At 37.1% G+C, this 27,550-nt stretch overlaps 1 protein-coding gene across 1 annotated transcript; it reads left to right on the plus strand.

Moving 5' to 3' along the window:
• On the plus strand, positions 1 to 27,002 carry SH2D1A (SH2 domain containing 1A). Its single transcript, XM_010385176.2, has 4 exons — positions 1 to 498; positions 19,488 to 19,551; positions 23,880 to 24,024; positions 25,060 to 27,002. Exons 1-4 carry the CDS (start codon positions 362 to 364, stop codon positions 25,098 to 25,100), a joined length of 387 nt encoding a protein of 128 aa, XP_010383478.1. The 5' UTR covers positions 1 to 361; the 3' UTR covers positions 25,101 to 27,002.
• Positions 27,003 to 27,550: the final 548 nt, after the last annotated feature.

The following is a 27,550-nucleotide window of genomic DNA, read 5'->3' on the forward strand; positions in this document are numbered from 1 at the left end:
ATTACTAAGCATCCCTCTCTGAGTGCAAGGGTGTGTGTTGGCAGTACAGCCCCAATCTTGCAAAATCCTTCTTCCAATGTTCCTCCCCGCTCTGTATGAACCCTGTGTTGGGGGGCAGGAGATGGAAGCCCTTGGCAAGCTCGATTGAACTACGCTACTAAATTGCTGAGCTCGTTTTAGTTGAAGTGTGAGAAGGAGGTTTAAGGCAAGTAGACAACATCCTGTTGTTTGGGTGCTTCTCTCTTTTTTGCACATCTGGCTGAACTGGGAGTCAGGTGGTTGACTTGTGCCTGGCTGCAGTAGCAGTGGCATCTCCCTTGTACAGTTCTCCTCCTCGGCCTGCCCAACAGTCCACCAGGCCATGGACGCAGTGGCTGTGTATCATGGCAAAATCAGCAGGGAAACCGGCGAGAAGCTCCTGCTTGCCACTGGGCTGGATGGCAGCTATTTGCTGAGGGACAGCGAGAGCGTGCCAGGAGTGTACTGCCTGTGTGTGCTGTGAGTATGATACAGTGGGCATGGGCCTGCTGAGGGCGTGGGCGGTGGGCAACGGCAGCTGGGGCCAGGGTGGAGGCGGGGGCAGGCAGAGGCGCCTGCATTAGCAGCTGGTCGACGCCTCCTTCATGGTCTACCCTCAAGTCCAGCCCAGGGCCGTGGTGGAACACACTTTCGCCTGAGTCCCTCGCTGGGGATTTCATTCCCTGGGCCTCCTGCTCTCCAGAAGGCCCTCACCAGAGACTTTTGGGGCAGCCGCAGAGAATGCCCTTTCGGGTGGTGAAATGTGGTCTAGAGTTTACCTTTGCTCCAGGAAAGACCCAGGCTCCCCACTTCTATTTTGACCCCTATCGGGTGGTGCCCTGGGAGCCTTACTCTAGCTCTCTTTAAACGACTTTTGAAGTGTCATCCCAAAGGAAGAGCATGACATTCAGGGAGAGGAGACACATTAAGAAACAGAGTCAATTACTTTAAGAATGCAATGCCAGTAAAGTCGAGATGCTGAGAGAGGAGGGGGATGTGTATGAGTAAAATCACCTCTCTGGATCTGCTGATGTAGCATCCTTTAGAAAAGTAGTGGCGGGTGGGGAGGGGCAGGGGATTTCAGAAATAGGACCCTTCTTGATAAACGTTAGGACTCACAATAGTCTTAAAGGGAATGGAGGGAAAACACCCTTGTTATGATTCAGCTTTGCCATTTGCCTAGGCATGTCTCAGTCTAAGGCTTCATTTTGAATCAAATTCATCTGCGTCTTTGCTCCAGGGCTCCAGAGTCAGGCAGATCTGAGACTTTGCCCTGTGCTAGTCAGATGTTAGGCTTGTGACCTGGGCAAATTAACCTCTCAGTCCCCCAGTTTTCTTATCCATTGAATAGGTATCATATTACTGCCTACCTCATAGGATTGTAAGATTAAGTGCCATAATGCAGTAAAAAAATTAGCACTGGGGCCTGACACCTAGTAAATGTTCAATAAATGTAAGCTATTGGTATTATCATTATACCAAAGATATATTATTATTTTATCTTCTCTTTTCAGTTGATTTCTTTTAGGAATCATGGGGGCATTTCTAAGGAAGGACCTAGCTCAAGCATTATTGTCAGCAGGATAAAAAACAATCCATGAAAACAGCAGCCCTGCATAGTAGGTTCTAGACAGAAACCAAATGAGGTTAAATGCTTGGTAGTAAGTTCAGCATCTGATGATACCCCACAAGAGTTTGAAATACCTTATGGGTCAGTGAAGAAAGATTATCCTGATGCTGGTGCTGGAGGATTTTCACTGTATATTGGTTTTCAAAAATGGTCAAGCCTTGTTTGTGGCAGCTCTCAGGTCATGCCAAATACATTTTTCATAAAGGCTTCCAGGGAAATAACGTGGAAGTTATTGAATGTCTTGGGCTTGAATCTTTATGTTTTGCTTATATAATTATTGTTCCCGTGTAGAACCTAGGGAAGGGCAATGAAAATCAGCTAGGATTCTTAGGCTCTTTTCTCATTGAAAGAAGGTGGAGTGAGTGGATGGGTGAAAGGCGCTGCTTTAGGGAAGCTGACAAAGGAGATAACGTGCTCCTTAACCCAAAGGTGAAAAAGAACGTACAAAACAAGTCTGGGCGGCGGGGGGACAACAGGGTATAGTGAGAGGCAAGATACACCTAAGACTTCAGCCTCACCAGGCTCCTGGCCGTTTCTCAAGCTCCTCAAAAATGCCCCCACTTAGGATTTCTGCGCTTATTGTTCTTTCTGCCAAAAATACCTTCAGTTCACATGTTTGTTCAACTGTCTCCTCCCTCAGAGAGGACTTGCTTGACCACCTATCTAGAACAAGTGCCCTCTCTCTGTCCCTGATACACTCACTCCATCTCTTTATTTTTCTTCAAAGAGCTTTAAACTATCTGATAATTTGCTTGTTTACCTACTTATTGCTGGGCTGTCCTGCAAAAATATAATCTCCATGAGGGCGGAAACATTGTCTCCTTCACCAGGAACACAGGAACACATAATAGGCACTCAGCAGATATTTTTGAATTAACAAACTGTCAAGGCAAATTCTATTCTTTACTGCAAGAAACGGAATGAACATCGAGAGGTTAGGGTGTGGACCCTGGGAAAGTCACTCAAATTCTGTGGGCCTCAGTTTCCGTATTTATAAAACAGGAATAGTAATGTGTATCCTACCTTCTGCAAAAGATTGCCTTAAGTACCATATGCAAGAGAGAAGGACAGCTTTAGCCTTTTTCCTATGTAGGCCAGAACCACATGAGGAATTAACTTAGGCAGGTGAGAAATTCTCAAGCATTTAAGTTTTCGCCCAAAGTGAATCTTGCATAAATGCTTTTTTTTTTTTTTTTTTTTTTTTTTTTTTTTTTTTGAGACGGAGTCTTGCTCTGCCGCCCAGGCTGGAGTGCAGTGGCCGGCTCTCAGCTCACTGCAAGCTCCGCCTCCCGGGTTCACGCCGTTCTCCTGTCTCAGCCTCCCGAGTAGCTGGGACTACAGGCGCCCGCCTCGCCGCCCGGCTAGTTTTTTGTATTTTTTAGTAGAGACGGGGTTTCACCGTATTAGCCAGGATGGTCTCGATCTCCTGACCTCATGATCCGCCCGTCTCGGCCTCCCAAAGTGCTGGGATTACAGGCTTGAGCCACCGCGCCCGGCCGCATAAATGCTTTTTTAATGACTCTTAGTTCTCCATGAAAACTGCCTTGTGAAGTAGCGGAAAATACTAGACAAATTGGGAGTTCCCTTACAGTGTCTTTCAAATGGTACACTGGGGACTCAAAGTCTTATGAGACTGTTAGGGTGATAGCCAGAATGTGCTGCAGAGGGAAGATATAAGGATACATTGCCTTTTATCAGTTTCTCAATGTTTTTGAGTTGAGTGTCCCTTTTGACAAATGTAAAAATTTCATTCCCTCTTTTTGGTGCTACACTGTAATTATAAAATCAAATTTTATTTAGAAATAAACCATGTACTCATTTTAAACCAAAAACACTTATGCTTATGATATGTAGTCGAAATAACAATATAAGTGGTGTCATGTACACATGGACAACAAGGTATAGCTGACAAACATGCATTGAATGTACGGTTTACTCAGAATGGTTTCTCATTCTATCTTTTATTTACTCCTATTAACCAAGAAGATTTAATTGAGCTCTAGTTTTTATATTTTTATTGTAGAGATAATACATTTCATATGCCTTTCAAACTGTACTTTAAACTGTACTTTCAAACGATGCTTACCCTTTTCCCCAGTTCTGAACCTCCTAATCATGGCTTTCAGATACAGCCTTTTCTTCTGCTCTGGCTTAGAAAATTGAACTCCTTCATAAAGCACTAAAGGAGTTTTCCATTTATAGGATTGCTCACCTTCATTTTAAGTGATAAGTTTTTCTTTCAATTACTTTCTCTAAATAAATATAGATTTTTGTATAAGTCTATTAAAAATAGTTCCTTATACCTATTCATTATAGAAAAATTGAAACATATAGACAATAGAAATTAGAGAAACATCTATAGTTTTATTTTTTATTTTTTTCTGAGATTAGTTTAATCTTGTTTTTTTTTTTTTCAAATTTTTACATCTACTGAAACTTCATGTGTAAACCAATACAAGAAGGTTGATTCAATATGAGGATATGATTTATTTATTTTTGCCTTACTTTCCAGATAATTTTGGGAAAGAAGTCAAGTGAGATAAAACGTTGAACATACGTGTGAAACTAAAGACTAGCTGTAAACTTCAGATAATCATTGTATTAATGAATTAACAATTTTTTTTCATATCACAGTGCCTAGACTGTGATCAAAAAGGTGTTTTTTAAAATCAAACCTATCTAGGCCAGGCATGGTGGCTAACGTCTGTAATCCCAGAACTTTGGGAGGCCAAGGCGGGAGGATCACTTGAGGCTGGGAGTTCAAGACCAGCCTGACCAACATGTTGAAACCCCCTCTCTACTAAAAACACAAAAATTAGCCAGATTGGTGGCGCACACTTGTAATCCCAGCTACTCGGGAGGCTGAGGCTGAGGCAGGAGAATTGCTTGAACCCTGGAGGCAGAGGTTGCAGTGAGACGAGATCGCCTCACTGGACTTCAGCCTGGGTGACAGAACGAGACCCTGTTATTGCTAAAAATTAGGTGAATTTTCTTCTATATTTTAATAAGATGAATTGCTTTTTGAGCACGTGTGCTCTTACAACTGTATTCTTACGAGTGACATATTTGACTACTAAAGAGTTTGATTTTTGTATGTGTCAAAAAAAGTAAGGGAAAACACCAAACTTAGAAAAGATACCTTGCAACAGATCAAGGATTAGTTTGTGTGTGTGTGTATGTGTATATATATACAAATTTACATGTGTTAAAAAAGTATGATTGTATTCTTGTATTCTTACAATTGTATACACTTCCCATTTCCCACTTAACATGAAAAAAATACACTCATATATAATGTTCTTAGAGACAACTTTAAGATGTTATTTTTAACGGCTGCATGGTGGTCCAGCTAGCTAGTAAGCATACCATATTTTGCTTAGCCAGTCACCTACTTTTAGACATTTGACTCATTCCATATTTTTGTTATTATAAATTCCATCAGGATGTATATTTCAGTACATTAAAGTTTCCTTGTATTTATGATTATTTCCTTATAATGAATTTCTGAAGTGGAATTTCTAGGTCAGAAAACATAAACAGCTTAGGATTCTTGATATATACATGATCATGAGATATTTTCCCTAAATGGTTATTCCAATCTACATGCTCACCTGTAATGCATGAGTGCTCGTTTCACTACACCTTCACTAGAAATGGGTATTGTAGTTAAGAAAATTTTCCTTTGACATTTGGTGTGTCATTCTTTATTTTATATTTACACGCTATCTCTTTATTTTTCTCATTTTATATTCCTTTGATTAGTGACTGTCATTTTATATGGTTGTTAAGCTGTTGTATTTCCTGACATGATTTGGCGTTTTGTGTATTTTTCTCATTTAACCAGTTGAATCATACTTTTTTTTAAACACACTGTATTAGTATATATATATATAATATTAATCCTATTATATATAATATATAATATTCTATTGTATATATAATATACTATATATAATAGGATTATATATATGATAGTATATATTATATATATATATATATACTAATCCTTGATCTGTTGCAAGGTATCTTTTCAAAGTTTGGTGTTTGCCCTTACTTTTTTTGACACATACAAAAATCAAACTTTTTAGTAGTCAAATACGTCACTTGTTTTCTTTGTGTTTGATTTCTTCCTTGGCTAGAAAATCCTTTCCCCTTGAGATATGTCATAAAACTTCACTGCAGTTTTTGTTTTAAATTTATGGTTTTGTTAGTTTACATTTACCTTTTTAATTCCATTTGGAGTTTTATTTTGATGCGGATAAAGGATCTAATTTGATTTTGTTTCCAGATAGGTAGCAATTGTCCTAATATAATTTATAAATACAACTTCCATTCTTCATTGATTTGCTAGCTGACTATACCATATATTAAATTCTTATATATAACAGTTACTGTTTCTGGACTATCTATTTGTCTCAATTGATCCATTTATTCTTGCACTGATAGCACTATAGTATGATAATGTTTTAATATATTTTAAAAATTATTTGCTATTCTTATCTGTTGGTTCTTCAAAAATGAAATCTAGAATCATTTTATTAAGTTAAAAAAAATCCATTGGACCAAATGTTTTAGCTCTCACATGCGAGTGAGAACACATGATATTCGTCTTCCTGTGCCTGGCTTATTTCACTTCACATAATGATTTCCAGTTCTATTTATATTGCTGCAAATAACAGGATTTCATTCTTTTTAATGGCCAGATAGTATTCAATTGTATATACATAGCACGTTTTCTTTATCCATTCACCTGTTGTTGGACTCTTCCATATCTCGGCTACTGTAAATAGTACTGTGATAAACGTGTGGGCGCAAGTATCCCTTTGATATATTGATTTCCTTTCCTTTTGGTAGATACCCTGTAGTGGGATTCCTCAGTCATATGGAGGTAGAGAGTAAAATGATAGTAACCAGAGGTTGGGAAGGGTGGAAGGCGATGAAGAGAGGCTGGCTAATGGGTACAGACATACAGTTAGATAGAAGAAATGAGTTCTAGTGTTCAGTCGCACAGTAAGGTGACTATAGTTAACAATATCTCATGTATTTTAAAATAGCTAGAAGAGACTACTTGAAATGTTCTTACACATAGAAATGATAAATATTTGAGGTGATAAATATCCTAAATACCCTGATTTGATTATTATAATGCATACATGTGTTGAAACATCACACTGTACCCCATGAATATGTACAATTACTATGTATTAAAATTTTTTGAAAATACCATTGGAGTTACATTAAATTTATTAATAAACTAAGAACAAATTGTCATCTTTAAATGATTTAGTCTTCCCTTCCCATAACATAAGTCTCTCCATTGATAATTTTTTCCTTTATATCCATCAATCGAGTTTTATAGTTTTCTTTTTGTATGTTTTACACATTTTTGTTATTTCGAGTTATTGTGTGTATGAATGTGTATGCCGATTTTAAATATAAATGGGATCTGTTTCCACTATATTTTCTGTTTCATAGGAAAGCTACTGATTTTATGTTCTGTTCTTGTATTTATCCAGTGTACTGAATGCTCTTATTAATGCAGATAGTTTTTTTTTTAAAGTTTATTCCCTTTGTTTTTTTAGATACATCAAGTTTCTTTTCACCAAGGTACATATGTGCTCTCACATTTCTTCCCTTCTCACCCTCAATGTAGACAGCTATTGGGGAAGTTCTGACTGCCCAGTAGGATTGTTTGATGGTAATAAGAGGAGAACTAATTTAAAATATTTAAAATAATTAGCTCAAAAAATAGTTTATTTCCATAGTTGGCATTCTTCTGGACATATCTGCCTTTGTTTGCTACTTATCTGATGGAAGATTTGGAAGAAGAAATGCTGTTATAATTCTTTAGCGTCAAGGACACATAATGAAGTCATTTGACATATATGTCTTTAGATAAAAAAATAATTATCTTTTTGTCCTTTAAGTTTTAAAGGTACAACTGGGAATAATGTGCCTGTCAAACAACTGAACTGGAGAAATGGGGGAGGAGCAGTGATGAAATAAAATTCCAGTTTATCAGTTACACTAAAGGGGAACAGTGTGGCAAAGAACTTGAAATTATAACTTAACTTCATTTAGTGAGAAATTACAACTGACATTTAGTTTTTGAATTCAATTGGATATGTGCCTTGGTGCCACATTTGTCTTCATGATAACTTAGGCCACCAACATTGTTTTCGATTTCCTGAATACAATCCAGTGGTAAAGTGAGCCTGAAAACCAGCCTAGGATTAAGTTTGCCACATATAAACCACCAAATGGATAATTCATGGCAAATAAGCCAAGTACTGACTCCGGCTGACAATGTAAAATTAAAGTTGCAAGATTAGTCTGAAGATGTCATTTAGCTTAAGCAAAGGGGGAGTCTGGGTTGATCTCTTTTGGGCTCTCCCCACCTGGCCTCTTCCCTTCAGCTCCCTCCACTGCCCTCCTTCTCTGGGTGGACAGCTCCAGCTCCTTGTCCAAGCAGATTCCCTCCCTTTTGAGAATTGTGCTTTTGGAATTGTGTTAAAGACCAATTTGTTAATACATTCCCTCTAGTATAAGAGAGGGGCAGCACAGAATGGTGGTTAAGAGCCCAGATCTTCCAGCCAGATCTCTGGGTGTGCATCCCAGCTCTGACCCTTAACTAGCTGTTTTACCTTGGGCAGGTTACTTTAACTTTCTGTGCTTCAGGTTTCTTACCTGTAAAACGGCAGATGGTGATAATGAGAGTACTTACCTCACAGGGTTGTTATGACGATTATGACATGAGTTAATATTTGTAAAGTTAACATGTAATATGTGTTTTTTTTTTATTGTTTGTTTGTTTTTTTTTTAGACGGAGTCTCTCTCTGTCACCCGGGTTGGAGTGCAGTGGCACGATCTCCACTCACTGCATGCTCCCTCACCTCCCGGGTTCACGCCATTCTCCTGCCTCAGCCTCCCAAGTAGCAGGGACTACAGGCACCCGCCCCAACGCCCGGCTAATTTTTTTGTGTTTTTAGTAGAGACGGGGTTTCACCGTGTTCGCCAGGATGGTCTCGATCTCCTGACCTCGTGATCTGCCCGCCTCCACCTCCCAAAGTGCTGGGATTACAGGCGTGAGCCGCTGCGCCCGGTCGTGTTTTTTAATATAAATAAAAGCTCTACAAATAATTGTAATACAAAGTTAGACCCACATAAGTATACATAAATAAAACTTGATATGAAAGTTTGGGGGAAGAAGTGATTATATTTATTTTCATGACTCATCAAAATATCAGATAGTTTTACCATCAGACTTGAAGTTGAATGACTTTCAACTGTTTCAAAAATTAAAATTCTCTCTGAAAGAATAAAGTTTGGGCCATTGGAAGTTTGGAAAGCTCTTGAATCAGAGTACAGTCTCAAAAATAATGGCTTTGTGTGGGATACTATTCCTCTGGATATAAAAGTTCTGAAACATTTGTTAAAAATCATTATAGTAGGCTGAGCGCGGTGGCTCACGCCTGTAATCCCAGCACTTTGTGAGGCCGAGGCGGGCAGATCATGAGGTCAGGAGATCGAGACCATCCTGGCGAACACGGTGAAACCCCGTCTCTACTAAAAATGCAAAAAATTAACCGGGCGTGGTGGCGGGCGCCTGTAGTCCCAGCTACTTGGGAGGCTGAGGCAGGAGAATGGCGTGAACCCGGGAGGTGGAGCTTGCAGTGAGCCCAGATCGCGCCACTGCACTCCAACCTGGGCGACTGAGGGAGACTCCCTCTCAAAAAAAAAAAAAAAAAAAAAAAAAATCATTATAGTTATGTCTGAATTTTGTATGTAGCATTAGTTCATATAGACATAAAGGGCATAGGTACTGGCTTGCTTTATTTGCAGTGTCATGAAGAAATCAGTTGTAGCTAAACTTTTTCTTTTGTGTAGTCCTTGAAGTGGTATAAAAAAGGAATTGATGTGGTTTTGTCATTCTAAACCAGGATCTGTCCCCAACACTGACCCACTGAGAAAATAAGAAATAAGTCAGGTTGGTTGCTTCTTGTCCATTTCTAACCTGAACACATTTTTACAGTTAGGGACAACTTTTGATGAAATAAAGACAGATTTCAATATCAGCAGAGACTAGATTAACACATGCTTTATAATAATTAAAATAAATTAATGGCAGTGATAAAACTCCACCGCTCTTTAACAATTATTCATTTTCTGATTTTTTTGGTGATGCATTTAAAATTCTAGGATTATCAAAAAGTCCAAAAAAAATTTAATGAGGGAAGGAAGTTAAAATTACACGACATTGCTGGTTCGTCTGTATTAATGGAGGGAGTCAGAGGAAATATAATCCTAAAGGGGATGTAACAATTTAAAAAATGAATTATCTTTTTATGAGTTGTGATTTGCTTAGGCTAGGTTTATAAGCCTCCAAATTGTAATTCTGCTTGTTTTTCTTAAAAAAGTAGTCACTTAAATAACTATAGGAAAAAATAACATGCAAGAATGCATTTATGTTAGTTTAAGTTTACTTCTAGTGTATATACACACAGGGACAGGCAGTTTTGAATAGTTGTAATCAGAGTGGCATCTCCTTGTGCCCACTTTTTATACATACTATCATTTTATGTCAACATAGTCCACGTACTTAAAGTTTTTTTGAAAACCTAGGACTCTAATACTTTTGAATTTGGCATAATATTTTATTTACTTACTTATTTATTTTATTTATTTATTTATTTATCTTTTTTGAGATGGAGTCTCTCTCTGTCGCCCAGCCTGGAGTGCAGTGGTGCGATCTCAGCTCACCGCAACCCCCGCCTCCCAGGTTCAAGAGATTCTCCTGCCTCAGCCTCCTGTGTGGCTGGGATTACAGGTGTGTGCCACCACACCCGGCAGTTTTTTTTGTTTGTTTGTTTGTTTTTGTTTTTTTTTTTGTATTTTTTTAGTAGAGACAGGGTTTCACCATGTTGGCCAGGCTGGTCTCGAACTCCTGAACTCGTGATCCACCCACTTCAGCCTCCCAGGGTGCTGGGATTACAGGTGTGAGCCATCATGCCCAGCCAGCATAATATTTTAAACCTTCACCTTTGACAGAGAAAGTGTAATTTTGAACCATTTTTTCTGCTATAATTCCCTTATTTTTTTGTAATTTATATATTATCTCTAAATTGACAAAAATTGTATATATGTATTGTGTACGACATGATGCTTTGAAATATGTATACATGTGTAATAGCTAAATTGGAATAATTAGCATACGCATTACCTCACATACTTATATTTTGCGATGAGAACACTTAAAATCTGCTCTTAGAAACTTTCAAGAATACAATACATTGTTTTTAACTATAGTTGCCATGTTGTACAATAGATCTCTTGAACTTCCTCCTAACCTAAATTTTTTATCCTTTGACCTAAATTTCCCAATCCCCACCCTGCACGCCCCTACCAGCCCCTGGTAGCCACCCATCATTCTACTCTTGGCTTGTATTAGTTCAACTTTTTAAGATCCCGTGTATACCTGAGACTACACAGTATTTGTTTCTCTGTGCATAGCTTATTTCACTTTACATACTGTCCTCCATATTCATCCACCTTGTTGCAAATGACAAGATTTCCTTTGTGTTTAAGGCTGAGTAGCATTCTATTGTGTATATACACCACATTTTCTTTATCCATTCATCTGTTGACAGACACGTAGGTTGATTGCATTATGTCTTGGCTATTGTGAATAATGCTGCAATATACATGAAAGTGCAGATTTCTCCTTGACATGATGATTTCATTTCCTTTTGATATATACCCAGCAGTGGGATTGCTGGATCATATGGTGGTTCTATCTTTAATTTTTTGAAGAACTTTCATACCATTTTTTATAATGGCTGTACTAATTTATATTCCTACCAACAGTGTGCAAGGGTTCCCTTCTCTCTGCATCCTCTCTTGTCTTATTTTTGATAATAGGCATCCTAACAGGTGTGAAATGATATCTCATTGTGGTTTCATTTGCATTTTTCTGATGATTAGTGAGGTTGAGCATTTTTTCACATACCTGTTTGTCATTTGTATATTTTCTTTTGAGAAATGTCTATTCTGGTCCTTTGCCCATTTTTAAGTGGGATTATTTGTTTTCTTTCTATTGAGTAATTTGAGTTTCTTATATATTTTGGATATTAACCCCTTATCATATATATGGTTTGCAAATATGTTCTCCCATTCTGTAGGTTGTCTCTTCATTCTGTTGATTGTTTCCTTTGCTGTTCAGAAGCTTTTTAGTTTGTTGTAATCCCATTTATCTATTTCCGCTTTTGACGTCTGTGCTTTTGGGGTTATACCTAAAAACAATTCCCCTATTTTGAGTAATTATTCCTTATTTAGGGGTACTTAGGTTAGTTCAATGTTTTCATAATTAAAATAGGGCTAGTATGAAAATCTTTGTCAAATTGCTTTTTCCTCTTGACTTGTTTCCTTGGAGTGTATGAAGATAAGCAAGGTTATGCAGTCAAAAATATGTATAGTTTTATAGCTCTTATTATATAACTTGCTCTTATTATGTAACTAGTGATTTTCCATGGACAGGGACAGAGTATGTTTTGTTTGAAAAGGCATGTTCAATATTTTAGTTCAATTTTATATTACAAAATTACTGGTTTATAATAGAAGCTATAGAAAATAAAACTAAGAAATATTATTGGGGAAGAAAGGAAAAAATGGTTCAGAAACACTGTCCTATGAAGACTGAAATGACTGACAAACCTTCAGCTTATACTAAAATAAAATTGCATTCTTAAAGCATAGACTGAATGACTACGGAGGAGGTGGCACAGAAGTACCCTGGGCAGGTGGAAGAAGCCCGATTGACATCAGGGAAGTTGCCATCAATATTCCCAATGAGATGTGGGCATTCTCTTTGCATTTTAATCAGTCCTTCTGTAACTTTAATGTTCACACAAATCACCTGGGCATCTTATTAAAATCCAGATTCTGATTTAACAGGTCTGGGTGGGGCCCGAGAGTCTACATTTCTAACAAGCTCCCAGGTGATGTTGATGCTGTTATCCTGGGAATGCAATTTGAGTTGCACTGTTTTAGATCTCTTCCATGTATGACATATTATAGTAAGAGTTGACTACATGGGATCCTTGGTCAGTTACTTCAGTAACTTGAAAGTGAAAGATATAAACTGCTGCCCTATTTGAGGAGTGAGAAAATTTTGCTCATTCAGAAATTGGAGGGGTTGTAGGGAGAAATAAATTGTTAATATTAGATGAGTTAATCATGAGAAGTTTTATGTACCATTGACACCAGGTTGTTCAGAAACTGAAGAAGGTAGGAACTTTTGAAGTGGTACTCAGGTTCCTGCTGCTTAACTGAAAGTGAGATAAGATCAGATTCGTTAGGAAATGATTCTCAAAACAGACTCATTTACTTTGGCTAAATACGTCTGAATGATAGTAGGGAGATAGAATCGTTGCATTTTTTAGAGACCCACTGTTTTAGAAAGTGGAAAACTTGTTGCTTACCATTCTGCTTATTTTGTTGCTGAGATTTTAAATAATGAATATCCACATCACCCTTATGATACTGAATTATTGCCATTAATCGTTTCTCACAGGGAAAATGGAACTAACAACCTATGCTGTTTCACTGCTTCCATCTCCATTTTGCTATATGGCTTTAAGAAAATCACTTAAAGGCTTACGTTGAGTTCCCATGGTAAAAAATGGAAATCAAAGCTCTTGCCTTGTTCCCCATAGAGTACTTGCTGAAGTTAGTGGGCTTTGAGGTAGATTTCAAGTGTTTAATAAGACAGAAGACTTTAACATTGTAATATTGTATATTTATTCAGCATATTATATATAGGCATATATCAAGCTATTTTATATATGATCTAAATATTCTGGCAATCCTTCGTAAAAAATAAAACATCATATAATCCACATCAGTAGTTAAATTGACCTTTTGTTCAGTGTCATGAATCAAGTAAATCTGAATAGTATGTTTCAGATATTTTTTGCCCTTTACGTAATCAGTCCTGATGGATATTGATGAAAGATGTAGTAAATTTTTTTTTTTTTTTGAGGTGGAGTCTCACTCTTGTCGCACAGGTTGGAGTGCAATAGCGCGATCTCAGCTCACTGTAACTTCCACCTCCTGGATTCAAGTGATTCTCCTGCCCCAGCCTCCTGAGTAGCTGGGATTACAGGCATCCACCACCACACATGGCTAATTTTTGTATTTTTAGTAGAGATAGGGTTTCACCATGTTGGCCAGGCTAGTCTCGAACTCCTGACCTCAGGTGATCCGCCCACCTCAGCCTCCCAAAGTAAAGTACTGGGATTACAGACGTAAGTCTAATTTAATTCACATATTTAAATACTTTTATTTCCAAAGGAGGTTAATGGTAAATGTGATCATCAAGTCAAGCATGACCTTCTGCTTGTAAACACATTGATTTTAACCAGAGTTCAGTGCGTGTCCTGGCTAGGTGTAGTGGTTCACACCTGTAATCCTACCACTTTGGGAGGCCTAGGTGGGAGAATAGCTTGAGGCCAGGAGTTCAAGACCATCGTGGTCAACAGAGCAAGACCCTGTCTCTGCAAAAACTAAACTAAACCAAAAAAAAAAAAAAAAAAAAAAAAAAAAAAAAAAAAAAAAAAAATTAGCCAGGCACAGCAGTGTGCGACTGTAGTGGCAGCTACTCAGGAGGCTAAGGCAGGAGGATCGCTTAATCCCAGGAGAGCAAGCCTGCAGTAAGCTATGATCACCCTGCTGTACTCCAGCCTGGGTGACAGAGCAATACACCATTAAAAAAAATTAAAAAAAGCACGTATCCTAACCAAAGATCTCTATTGACTCAAACTTGTGCCCAAGAATAGCAATCAGAAAGTTTATTAAATAAATGATTTAGATTCACATTCAATTGATTCACAATAGATTTAGATTCACATTCAAAATCTGAAACAATTCATTATAAAGTTTACCTTCCTGTTTTATGAGGTAAAATTTATTAGGCAAATTAAGTGGCATATATACTAAAATATAACAAATAATCTATATCAGTACAGTGTGGGGATCAGGAACTGGGGATCTAGAAATGGGCCTGATTCAAATCCCATTTTTGCTTCTTAATCTCTAGTCTGATTTTGGTTACTTAACATATCAAAGTCTCAGTTTCCTCATCTATAAAATAAATATTACAATATAAACCTAATAGGATTTTTGTGGGGTCAAAAGGAGATAATGCATGTACTATAAACTTAACTTTTTTTCCTCCGAAATTCACATGTTTAAACCCTTACCTCCAATATGCTTGTATTTGGAGATAGGACCTCTAGGATGTAATTAAGGTTAAATGAGATCATAAGGATGGGGCTGTAATCTGATAGACTTGGTGACCTTATGAGAAAAGGAAGAATGCATGTACAAAGAAGAGGTCATATGAGCACACAGCAATAAGGTGGCTGCCTACAAGCCAAGAGAAGAGGCTTCAGAATGAAACTTACCTTACTGGCACCTTGATCTTGGACTTCCCAGTCTCCAGAATTGTGAGAAATAAATTTCTGTTGTTTAAGCCACCCTGTCTATGGTATCTTGTTATGGCAGCCTGAACAGACCAATACAGATTTTGGTACTGAGAAGAGAAGTACTGCTGTAACAAATACCTAAAAATGTGGACGTGGCCTTAGAACTAGGTAATGAGTAGAGACTGGGGAAGTTTTAAGGTGTATTCTAGAAAAAGCATAGATGGCTGTGAGCAGAATGTTGGTAGAACTATTTATTCTGATGAGGTCTCAGATGGAAATCAGGAAGATGTTACTGCAAACTGGGAGAAAGGTGTTCCTTGTTGTAAATGGTAAAGAACTTGACTGAACTGTGTTCTAGTATTTTGAAGAAGGTAGAGTTTGTTGAGTAAAAAATTTGGCTATTTATCTGAGGAGATTTCTAAGCAAAATGTTGAAGGAGTGGCTCAGTTCCTCCTGACTGCTTATGGTAAAATACAAAAGGAGAGAGATGAATTGAAGAAGGAATTGTTAAGCAAAAAGGAACTTGAACTTAAACATTTGGAAAATTCTGAGTCTTTATGTATTGCAATAAATGAGGAAGCTTGTGCTGGAGACAACACTAGGGTATGGCTGGATTATCTATCACTCCTTAAGATTGCTTATGATATTAACCAGCCATCTCAGCAGAAGTCAGGAATAGAGTTTGGATAAAAGCAGCAGAAATATTACCAGTTTGGACCAAAGAGAACAGGACAGTATGGTATAGTTATTTGGCTGCAAACATGGTTTATCCTTCAAGAAAAAGGGAAGAACAACCCTGAGGTGCTTCAGAGATCACCAGGGCTGCCATTCCTACTATAGGCCCAGAGTACACAGGCCTGGAGGCTAAGGCTGCCTCTACCTTGGTTTCAAAAAGTGAGACTGACATCCAACAGAGCCACATGGGTGGGGCCATCACCCTAGCCAAAGGATGTGGCCACCTTACAGAGCTGTGGCGGTGATGCTGCTTTCCCAGTGAACCTGAAGGGCAGAGTATTGAATCAAAGAGGATTATTCTTGAGCCTTAAGAGCTAATGGAGTTTGCCTGGCTAGATTTTGGACTTGCTTGGGACCTGTGACCCCTTTATTTCTTCCAATTTCTCCCTTTGGAATGGGAATGTCTATCGTCTTCCTGTAGCACCATTATATTTTGGAAGCACATAGCTTGTCTGGTTTCATAGTTTCACAACTGGAAATAAATTTTGCCTCAAGATGAATAATACTGCTAGTCTAACCCACATCTAATTTTATTTAGATGAAACTTTGGACTTTAGATTTTAAGTTGATGCTAGAATTAATTTATTTTGAGGCCATTGGGATGGTATAAGTGTGAGAAGGACATGAGTTTTGGGGGTCAACAGTGGAATGATATAGACTGAATTGTGTTCCCCCATAATATGTTTAAGCTCTAACCTCCAACATGACTGTAATTGGAGATAGGGGATAATTAAAGTTAAATGAGGTCATAAGGGTGGGGCTCTAATATGATAGGATTGGGGGCCTTATTACAACAGAAAAGGCTGTGTGAGCACACAGCAAGAGGTCAGCTACTCGCAAGGCAAGAGAAGAGGGCTCAAAATGAAGCTTACGTTGCTGGCACATCGATCTTGGACTTTCCAGCCTCCAGAACAGTGAGAAAGTAAATTTCTTTTATTTATGCCATTCAAGGTATGGTATTTTGTTATGGCAGCCAAACAGACTAATACAGAAAGTAAAACTCTTGGCATGTAGTAGAAATCAATTAGACAGATATGCAATATAGATATAAACTGAGTAATGGGAGGGAATATTTACCCCATTTAAAAGGATAAGCTGCTTTTAGGAAAATAAAGTTACAGCTAAGGCACTTTGGAGATAGTCCTAGTTTACAGCATTTTAGAGTTGCTCTTCCACAAAAATATAACAAAAACAAGCAGCACTTGTTTTGAATTCATATTTTTTTTTACTATTACTTCATTTATAATATATTATAGAGTAATATAGTAATACAGTCATGTGCAATATAGCAACATTTTCCTTAATGACGAGCAGCATATACAATGGTGGTCCCATAAGATTATAATGGAGCTGAAAAATTCCTATCACCTACTGATGTTGTAGCCATTGTAATGCCACAGCACAGTGAATTACTTATGTATTTGTGATGACACTGGTATAAACAAACCGACTGTGCTGTCAGCTGTATAAAAGTATAGCACAGGCCAGGTGTGATGGCTCACATCTGTAATCCCAGAACTTTGGGAGGCTGAGGCAGGTGGATCACCTGAGATCAGGAGTTCAAGACCAGCCTGACAATATGGTGAAACCTCGTCTCTACTAAAAACACAAAAATTAGCCAGGCATGGTGGCATGCACCTGTAGCCTCAGCTACTCGGGAGGCTGAAACAGGAGAATTGTGTGAACCCGGGAGGCGGAGGTTGCAGTGAGCTGAGATTGCGCCACTGCACTCCAGCCTGGGCAATACAGCGAGACTCTATCTCAAAAAAAGAAAAAAACAAATAGAAAAAAGAAAAAAACGTACAGCACAGACAATTATATACAGTACACAATAATTGATAATGATAACAAATTACTGTGTTACTGGTTTATATATTTACTGTACTATGCATTTTATCATTATTTTAAAATCTACTCCTACTTATATAAAAAATGTTAGCTGTAAAACAGCCTTGGGCAGGTCCCTCAGGAGGTAATCCAGAAGAAGGCATTGTTATCATAGGAGATGACAGCTCCCTGTGTGTGACTGCACCTGAAGATCCTGTAGTGGGATAAGATGTAGAGGTGGAAGACAGTGATACTGATGATCCTGACCCTCTGTAGGCCTAGGCTAATGTGTGTATTTGTGTTTTAGTTTTTTTAAAAAAGTTTGAATAGCAAAGAATACATAAAATAAAAAATTTAAAAACAGAGAAAAGCTTATGGAATAACGATATAAAGAAAAACAGTTTCGTACAGCTGTACAATGTGTTTGTGTTTTAAGCAAAGTGTTATAAAAGAGTCAAAAAGTTTAACAAGTTTAAGAGTTTATAAAGTAAAAGAATGGAATCTAAGGGTAATTTATTATTGAAGAGATTTTTTTTTTTTTTTTTTTTTTTTTTTTTTTTTTTTTTGAGACAGAGTCTCGCTCCGTCACCCAGGCTGGAGTGCAGTGGCATGATCTCATCTCACTGCAACCTCCACCTCCTGAGTTCAAATGATTCTCCTGCCTCAGTGCCTCAGCCTCCCAAGTAGCTGGGACTACAGGTGTGTGCCACCATGCCCAGCTGATTTTTTGTATTTTTAGTAGAGACGGGGTTTCATTGTGTTAGCCAGGATGGTCTCGATCTCCTGACCTCACGATCCGGGAAATATAAATATTTTAAAATAAATTTAGTGTAGCCTAAGTTTACAGTGTTTATAACATTCTAGTCGCGTAATGTCCTAGGCCTTCACATTCACTCACCACTCACTCATTGACTCACCCAGAGTAACTTCCAGTCCTGCAAGTTCCGTTCATGGTAAGTACTCTCAACAGGTATACCATTCTTTATCTTTTATACTGTATTTTACTGTGCCTTTTCTATGTTTAGGTAGGTTTAGATACACAAATACTTACCATTATGTTACAACTGCATACAGTATTCTGTACAGTAACATGCTGTACAGGTTTGTAGCCTGGAGTAATAGGCTATACCACATAGCCTAGGTGGTATACCACATAGGTTTGTGTAAATACAGTCTATCATGTTTGCACAACAATGAAATCACCTAATGATGCACTTCTCAGAATGTATCCCCCTTGGTAAGTGATGCATGACTGTGGCAATATTATATTACTATACATTAAAATAGTAATTTTATAAAAATATAGTTATATTCATATTATAGTATATCCTTATACTATTGCTATTATATTTATAACAAATATTATTAATATTAATAATTATGTAGGCCTGATAGTGTATTATCCCAGTGAAAATTTTTCACCTTAAGGTTTGATATGTACTTAAAAATAAGTCTATTGTTTGTTAAAACTATCTAATAATTCATGGTTTTATCAATTACAACAGGTCCCTGTTGTAGTTTCTTTCTGTCCAAACAGTCTCTCAACTTGACAAATCTTTAGGAGCATGAATTTCCATACTTCAAAAAATGAAAAGATAAATCTCACTGGAAACTGTGGTTGGGCAGTTACAATATGGAGACAAGTTAGATTCACTATGCTTTGCTTCCTATGAATGCATGGCACCATATACGTGTGTCCTAGTATAAGTGACATTTATATGTAATATTAAGCTTAAATTTACAGTATCCATTGTTCTTTTGGAATATTTTAGTAATGGAAGTTTATTCTTTCACAGGTATCACGGTTACATTTATACATACCGAGTGTCCCAGACAGAAACAGGTTCTTGGAGTGCTGAGGTATAGTTTTATTTATTTTTGCTTCTGGGGGTGTCAAGGAGGTGTTTGAAATTTAGGCTGGTTTTATAAAAGAGCGAATTCTACATTATGAAGTATTCATAAGGTTGAAATCTTTAAAACTCCAATCAAAAATTGTTCTTGGGTCATTAAGAAAGCTTTAGAGAATTTTGGTCCCAGTCCTGTTTAGCCACCATTTTGCAGAATTGTTTGACTTCAGGAGAAAGATAAAAATGTAGAAGCGTTATGTCAAACTTTTAGTGACTATGTGAAATCTTAGAAAGCATATCAAAAGCAGGTAAAATAATTAAATGAACAGTTATTTACCAGATGATACCAATATGAGTATTGGTATTATGGGGATTAAAAACCATGATGCTTGTTTTCTAAGAGACTACAATATCCTTGGGAAGTTATAACTTGAAATTAAACAGTTATGAGTGGAAGACACTAGGCTTTGGGAAGAAACTAGGCAAATCTGGGTTCCAGGTCTGGTCTCCCCTCCTCTCTGGTAGGTCTATGATGTTGGGCAGGTTACTTGACTTTTCTGTGAGCCGGTTTCTTCATTTGTAAACTGAGCCTAAGAATCCTCCCTTATGCACAGGGCTCATTTTGAAGAGTAAATGAGATAACACACATAAAGAAGCTCTTTGCCATAGGGCCTGGCACACAGTGAGCCCTCAAAAAAGTGAACTCCTGAAAATTGCCACAGCTCCTATTAATAACTCAATCTATACATTTAAAATTTTCTGAAGTCTAGACTTCAAAAAGTTAAAATAGCTCTCCCGTTTACTAATTTATCAGTAAGTTGGAAAGCACAAATTACAGACCACAAATGTTTTGAACCACTGAGATGAATTAGGCCAAGTTTTCAAACACACTGTTGCTGTATTATGTAAGGATTATTAAAACTATAATACTAACTAAAGATAAAGTTATGCCATTTCTAATCAAAATGATTTATACCTGTTTATTTAAAAAAATTCTCTGTATCACTGCAGAGATGATTGAATAAGAAATTAAACTTTATTATGAAGAAAGTTATGTGTAATATATACTGACACACACACACACACACACAGACATATATATGTTTGTATATTATTTCACCAGAAATAGCTCTTCTCCCTAGAGAAATACCCTTCAGCTGCTGAAGAATATTATGTAAGGAAAGGATCTTAAATTCTTAGGGTTTAACAACTTTGTTTTTAAACTTGTTTTCCTGCATTTTGAGTATAACATCATATGAGATTGTTACATGCTTGTGATCATGTTAAAGAAGAGAGGGCTTATTGAACACAAATGCCCCCTCATCCTGTTGTCTGATCTGACCTTGTTCATTTAATAATATTGTAATTTTCTGCACCAAGAGAGCAGAAGATTGGCATGACTTATCCCCAAATAGAAAATAGTTTAAAAAGTTCTTTAATTTTTGAAATGCATATTGCATTTTTTTCTATCTACTAAATTTACCTTATTAGCAGTGCTGTTCTAAGGTGAATATTAAACTAGTATATATTCTCAGAGCTCATACCACCTGACTGGAAGAAATTTCTCTAGAGCATATTGAAGACCAGCTGTGATCTAATACATGTTTCCATGGATAACTAAGAGGTGACAGTATGGGAGATGTGCAAATTTGAAGAATAGCTGAGTTCAGTGACAGGATGAGAGTTGTCAGTGGTACAATTCTTGTGATAAATATATTTTCAAAACTGGGTAAATGATAGATATTAATACTGATTTTCAGAACAATGTTTTAGTTTGCCATGCTGCAGGAAAAATCAGGGCAGTAGCACGCCATCATCTGTGCATATATTGTGCTAGAAATCTAGGTAAGTGAGATTTGTTTTAAAGAGTGTAATGAAATCGAACCCTGGCCCCACAGAATTATGAAAGGCAGATATCATGTGTATTTCTAGTTTTAGAGAGATTTTTAGGTTAAATCATTGCCTAGTGTATTATCTTATATGACTCAGACTAAAATTTTGCTAAATTGTTAATTTAGATAATTCTACAATCTACTTTCACTTATTAATATGTGAATTGTTGGCAATACATTATTTAAAATGTACTGACATCACAACAGTGATGTCACCCTGTTGACATCACTGTCTTCAGGCTTTACTGGGTATATGATCAGGAGATCAGCAGATGTTAAATAATTGTCCTTATTAATCTAAGTAAAACACTGTAAAATAGGCCAATCATTTGCTTATGAAACATCAGATCCCCAATTCAAATAGCTCTCTGTTAGCATGGATAATCAAGTGTTAATACATATCAGTACCCATAAAAATGATGCTTCTCTGTTTTGTTTTGTTTTGAGACAGAGTCTCACTCTGTCACTCAGGCTGGAGTGGTGGAATGGCACGATCTCGGCTCACTGTAACCTCTGCCTCCCAGGTTCAAGGGATTCTTGTGCCTCAGCCTCCCAAGTAGCTGGGATTACAGGTGTGCGCCACCACACCCGGCTAATTTTCGTATTTTTAGTAAAGCTGGGGTTTCACCATGTTGCCCAGGCTGGTCTTGAACTCCTGACTTCAGGTGATCCACTGGTCTCAGCCTCCCAAATGCTGGGACTACAGGTGTGAGCCACTGTGCCCGGCTATGCTTCTGTTGATAAATGGTTTTGCAAGCCACAAGAACAGCCAAAAAGATGTGTGGTTTGAAATCTTTCCACACTTGGGGAGTGTGTAGTTTCTCTACTGGTTGATGACCCTAGCTTCGCTAGATCCTGTTTGACCCAGTTCTAATCTGAAAGGCAAGAGACTGGGTCCTGGGATTCAGAGCCAGTTCTGCCTCTGGTTGTCTGTGTGACTTTGGGCAAGCTGATTAATTTCTTTGCATTCACATTTTCTTATCTGTCAAATGGGAATAACTGAATAAGCCAATAACTGCCATTTTGTGAGGAAATAGTGAAGGCAAGAGATAGGAATGTGCTTTGCAAATGAAAAAGTGCACTGAGGAGAGTATAAGGAGGCAATTTGTGCCTATGGCCTGCATTTGCAATTTGGAGATTCTATCTTGGAACCAAAGAACTGTTTGGATTTCTGCAAGAATGGCCATGTTATTTTGGATGAGTTCTCAATCAAGCTTTAGGAAGATGGAGGGTAGGTGAGAGAGTGGGGTGGAGCTGGGTGAGAGAGTGTTCTACATCTACTGTGAACATATGGGGGAACACTAATATAGAGCTAAAAAGAATTTTTGTCATGTTTTCAATGAAAAATTACCCCAACATAAGGAAATGACTGAGAGTTACTATGGATAGTGTAGTATGCTATCTTCAGCATACCACTGTCTAGCTGACAGAAGTCTTCATGCCAGCCTTCATGTTTTCTCATTAAATTCTAAAAAAACAAACAGCTCCCACCTCAAAAATCTTCCAGATGGAATAGCTGAAAAACAACTTTGAAAAAAAATACTAGTCATTGTTCAATTGCTCATAGCAATACTACTTTATTTTATGTAAAATGACAGTTTTGAGCTGATGCCTGAAGCTTGGCTCATAAGCTTTTGCAGGAAATTGTTGTTGATTTCAGGCAGTGTCTTTGCAAGACAACTGATGTCAGGAAAGGAACACATTTTAATAGTCATCTGCAAATAACTGTCTCTTTAAAAATACACAAATAAATAAAGGTGAGCTTATATAGTCTTTCATTTTCGTGTCATAGAGAAAACCTTGTTACAGTGACATGCTGATGAAGAGAATAATTTTGGGATTATAGGGAAGTTTCCCAAGGAGGAAAAATTTTAATGTGAAGAATGACGCAGGAAATATTATGAGGTGAAAGAGTATGAGGACTGAACTAGCCGTGCACTGTGTGTATCATAACAGCCAATGTTTAATTTCCTGTGTAGCATTTTATATTGTGGGATGATGGCAGGGAGGATGGGTTGTTGGTTTTTCTTTTGTTGTTGTTCCTCAGGCTTTTTATTAATGACCTGTAGGATCTGTTTTTTTTTTTTTCCTGTTTAACTGCATCCCCTCTGTTGGTGAATTCATTGTGGGTAATGGCCTGTATACCCTTAGAGGTTTGAGATGTCTGATGGGGAGCAGGCAGGAAGGGCAGGGCGATGAGCAAGAGCTTGTACAAACTAATACCACCCTTGGGAGAACTGAAATGACAGCTCATTAGCTCCTCTTGCAGGGAAATTCAGCCAACCAAAGTAAGCTCTTTGGAATGTTGTTTTTCCTTCTTTCTTATGTTTTCAAATATTTCAACAAGTTACACAAATGTTACCTCTCTTAGCATCCCTAGCACATTTTGTAGGTCTTTTTGTATCATTTTGAGATAGGTAAATAATTTGCTTGGCCTTTTATTTTCCAGACAGCACCTGGGGTACATAAAAGATATTTCCGGAAAATAAAAAATCTCATTTCAGCATTTCAGAAGCCAGATCAAGGCATTGTAATACCTCTGCAGTATCCAGTTGAGAAGAAGTCCTCAGCTAGAAGTACACAAGGTACTACAGGTATGATTTACTCTTAATTTTTGACAGGGTTTGGAAGCTCAGATTTATGAGTCAACCTATTCATAACCATATAATCAATTAGAAGTTATGTAAGAAAAATGCAATGAGAAAGTAGATGTAGCCAGCAAGTCAAATGAGAGGTGACAATTTATGTGCTATAATTTTAATCTATTATTCTATAAACTTTTAATAAATCTCTGTAAAATCATCAAAAATTCTATAAGCCCATAAGATTTTAACTGCTCTTGTCTGTCTCATCTTGTTCTTTCCTGTCCCTTTTATAGGTAGCTAAGTATCATTTCACTTCACTAATTCAGACACAAATAATGTGAAAGATGGTATAATTCAGAGAACACCTGAGCTGTGCTTTACCTTTGCTTAGTAAACTGTTTTTTTCCTACAGGGACATGAAAGCCAACGTTAGCCTGGCACACACGATTCTGGTTTCTGAGTTGGTGGTGCTTGAATTAATGACATTTTTCTGAAGCAAAGGAAATTAAATAGTAGACTTTATTGTTCCACTGGCACAAATTATTACATATCCTGAGCAAACCTATTTTAGTGTATGTGTCGTGCTAAAGACTGAATACCAGCCAATGTCTGTAGCTATCTGATACGTGACTGTTTACTCCTCTATTGAATGGGGTTTATCATTTGTTTGGAGTAAGAGGATCGGCCTTGATTGAAACAATAAATATTTATGATAAAAGAAAATAAATTGTTATGTCCCTTTTTGACAGGGACCTAGGCTCAGGCATAAACTGACAATTAGACTCAAGTGGTGAATTAAATTAATGAATAGCCTTTTTAATACAAATGCAAATAGAACTCTAGTTTCCAAGTTGGCTAGTTGTTTTTTTCTGCCTAGTATTCCATTCTTCATAACTCAGTTTTAAATAATAGTTGCTTGTGGTATATTATTGTGTTGTGTCATTGTGAGTTTTATGCAGTTGGAAATTTTATAAGTTTGCATTAATCTATAATTTTAATAGCTTGTCAGTTTATTTTTTCTTCATTTTCGTTATTTTTCTTTAGGGATAAGAGAAGATCCTGATGTCTGCCTGAAAGCCCCATGAAGAAAAATAAAACACCTTGTACTTTATTTTCTATAATTTAAATATATGCTAAGTCTTATATATTATAGATAATACAGTTCAGTGAGCTACAAATGAATTTCTAAAGCCATTGTAGTCCTGTAATGGAAGCATCTAGCATGATGTCAAAGCTGAAATGGACTTTTGTACATAGTGAGGAGCTTTGAAATGAGGATTGGGAAAAAGTAATTCCATAGGTTATTTTCAGTTATTATATTTACAAATAGGAAACAATTTAAAGCATAATGAATACTTTATAAATGATTAATGTCAATTCTTGCCAAATATAAATAAAAATAATCCTCAGTTTTTGTGAAAAGCTCCGTTTTTAGTGAAATATTATTTGATAGCTACTAATTTTAAAATGTCTTGCTTGATTGTATGGTGGGAAGTTGGCTGGTGTCCTTGTCTTTGCCAAGTTCTCCACTAGCTATGGTGTCATAGGCTCTTTTGGGATTTTTGAAGCTGTATACTGTGTGTTAAAACAAGCACTAGAAAAAGAGTGAAGGATTTATGTTTAAATTCTGAAAGCAACCTTCTTGCCTAGTGTTCTGATGTTGGACAGTAAAATCCACAGACCAACCTGGAGTTGAAAATCTTATAATTTTAAGATATGCTGTAAACATGTTTATCGTATTTGATGCTACAGGATTTGAAATTGTATTACAAATCCAATGAAATGAGTTTTTCTTTTCATTTACCTCTGCCCTAGTTGTTTCTACTACATGGAAAACCTCATTTTGAAGGAAACTTCAGCAGCTGCAGCTCATGAATAACTGATTTGTAACCAGCCTCCTTTTAAAGTAACCCTACAAAACCACTGGAAAGTTTATGATTATATTAAGTTTTTTAAAAAAATTCCAAGTGATTGAAACCTACACGAGAGTCAGAATTTTATGTGGTATTTTCTTCTCACATTTATATTTTCATGATTTGTGATTGATTATATGTCACTTTGCTACAGGGTTCACAGAATTCATTCACTCAGCAAATGTAATAGGACACTGAGGGTATAGAAGTAAAAACACCTGGTCCCTGCTCTCAGTTCACTGTCTCGTTGGACGAGAAAACAATAACGATAAAGGCAGTGAAAGAAAACAATAAAAGACAAGGAAACAATAACAATGAAAGTTGATAAGTACATGATAAATGAGGTTCCCTGTGTGTGTGTAGGTAGATCTGGTCTTTAGAGCCAGATAGATCTGGTCTTTAGAGGCAGATAGATCTGGTCTTTAGAGCCAGATAGATCTGGTCTTTAGAGGCAGATAGATCTGGTCTTTAGAGCCAGATAGATCTGGTCTTTAGAGGCAGATAGATCTGGTCTTTAGAGCCAGATAGATCTGGTCTTTAGAGGCAGAATGAGTCAATGCAAATACTCTGGTCCATGGGCCATATGAAAAGGCTAAGCTTCACTGTAAAATAGTAACTTGGAATTCTGGGTTGTGTATGAGTGTTGATGAACTTGGTTTTAATTAGTGAACTGTTGAGAGACAGAGCTACTCTTCATGTACTGGCAAGACCTGATTTCTGAGCATTTGATATGGATGCTGTGGGAGTGAAAAAGTGGAGTATGGCCCCAGTAATGCATTATGGGTGGTTTACCATTTCTTGAGGTAAAAGCATCACTTTAACTTGTAAAGGAATTTAAAAATCCTATTTTCATAATAAGTTGCATAGGTTTAATAATTTTTAATTATATGACTTGAGTTTAAATTGTAATAGATGTAACTAATTCTAACTCTATAATGTGTTCATTCTGGAATAATCCTAAACATATGAATTATGTTTGCATGTTCACTTCCAAGAGCCTTTTTTTGAAAAAAAGCTTTTTTTGAATCATCAAGTCTTTCACATTTAAATAAAGTGTTTGAAAGCTTTATTTACCTAATTTGTCTTGAAATATTCCTTATAATTCCTTATAAAAATATTCAGAGGCTGATGCTATTAATAAACCAAATAAAGGATTGATGATTATCTTATCTTATTGGAGTGATTCCCTGGTAAGTGCTTTTTTGATTTTGTTACTGTCAAAGCTCCCAGTTGATGAGCCTACTCCCTGTCTTCTTTGGCTGGCCTTTTATTCATCAAGTTTTTTTTTTTTTTCACCTTTTCTTTCCCAACATGAGCATGCCTGCTATTTTCCAGTATGTAATAACTTGCACCTTTACAGAAAGGTCATATCCTTGCCATATCTAAAATATTGCCATGCTAACATATTGTAAGATGCTGAGTCAAGGTAGAAAAATGCACAATATATTTCCAAGTGTGCAGCTCTCTTCAGAAAAAAAAGTGTGTCAGCAAGCCCAAAAAGGAACATGACAGCTTATCAAATACTTATTCATTTCCTCTGAAATTTGCTCTTAAGAGATAAGGTCAGTATGGAGACAAGCTTAGGTAATTGTCTGTTTGGCTGTTACAGGCAGGGAACCTTT

The sequence above is a fragment of the Rhinopithecus roxellana genome, chromosome 7, assembly GCF_007565055.1.
Source record: "Rhinopithecus roxellana isolate Shanxi Qingling chromosome 7, ASM756505v1, whole genome shotgun sequence".
Taxonomy (NCBI): Eukaryota; Metazoa; Chordata; class Mammalia; order Primates; family Cercopithecidae; genus Rhinopithecus; species Rhinopithecus roxellana.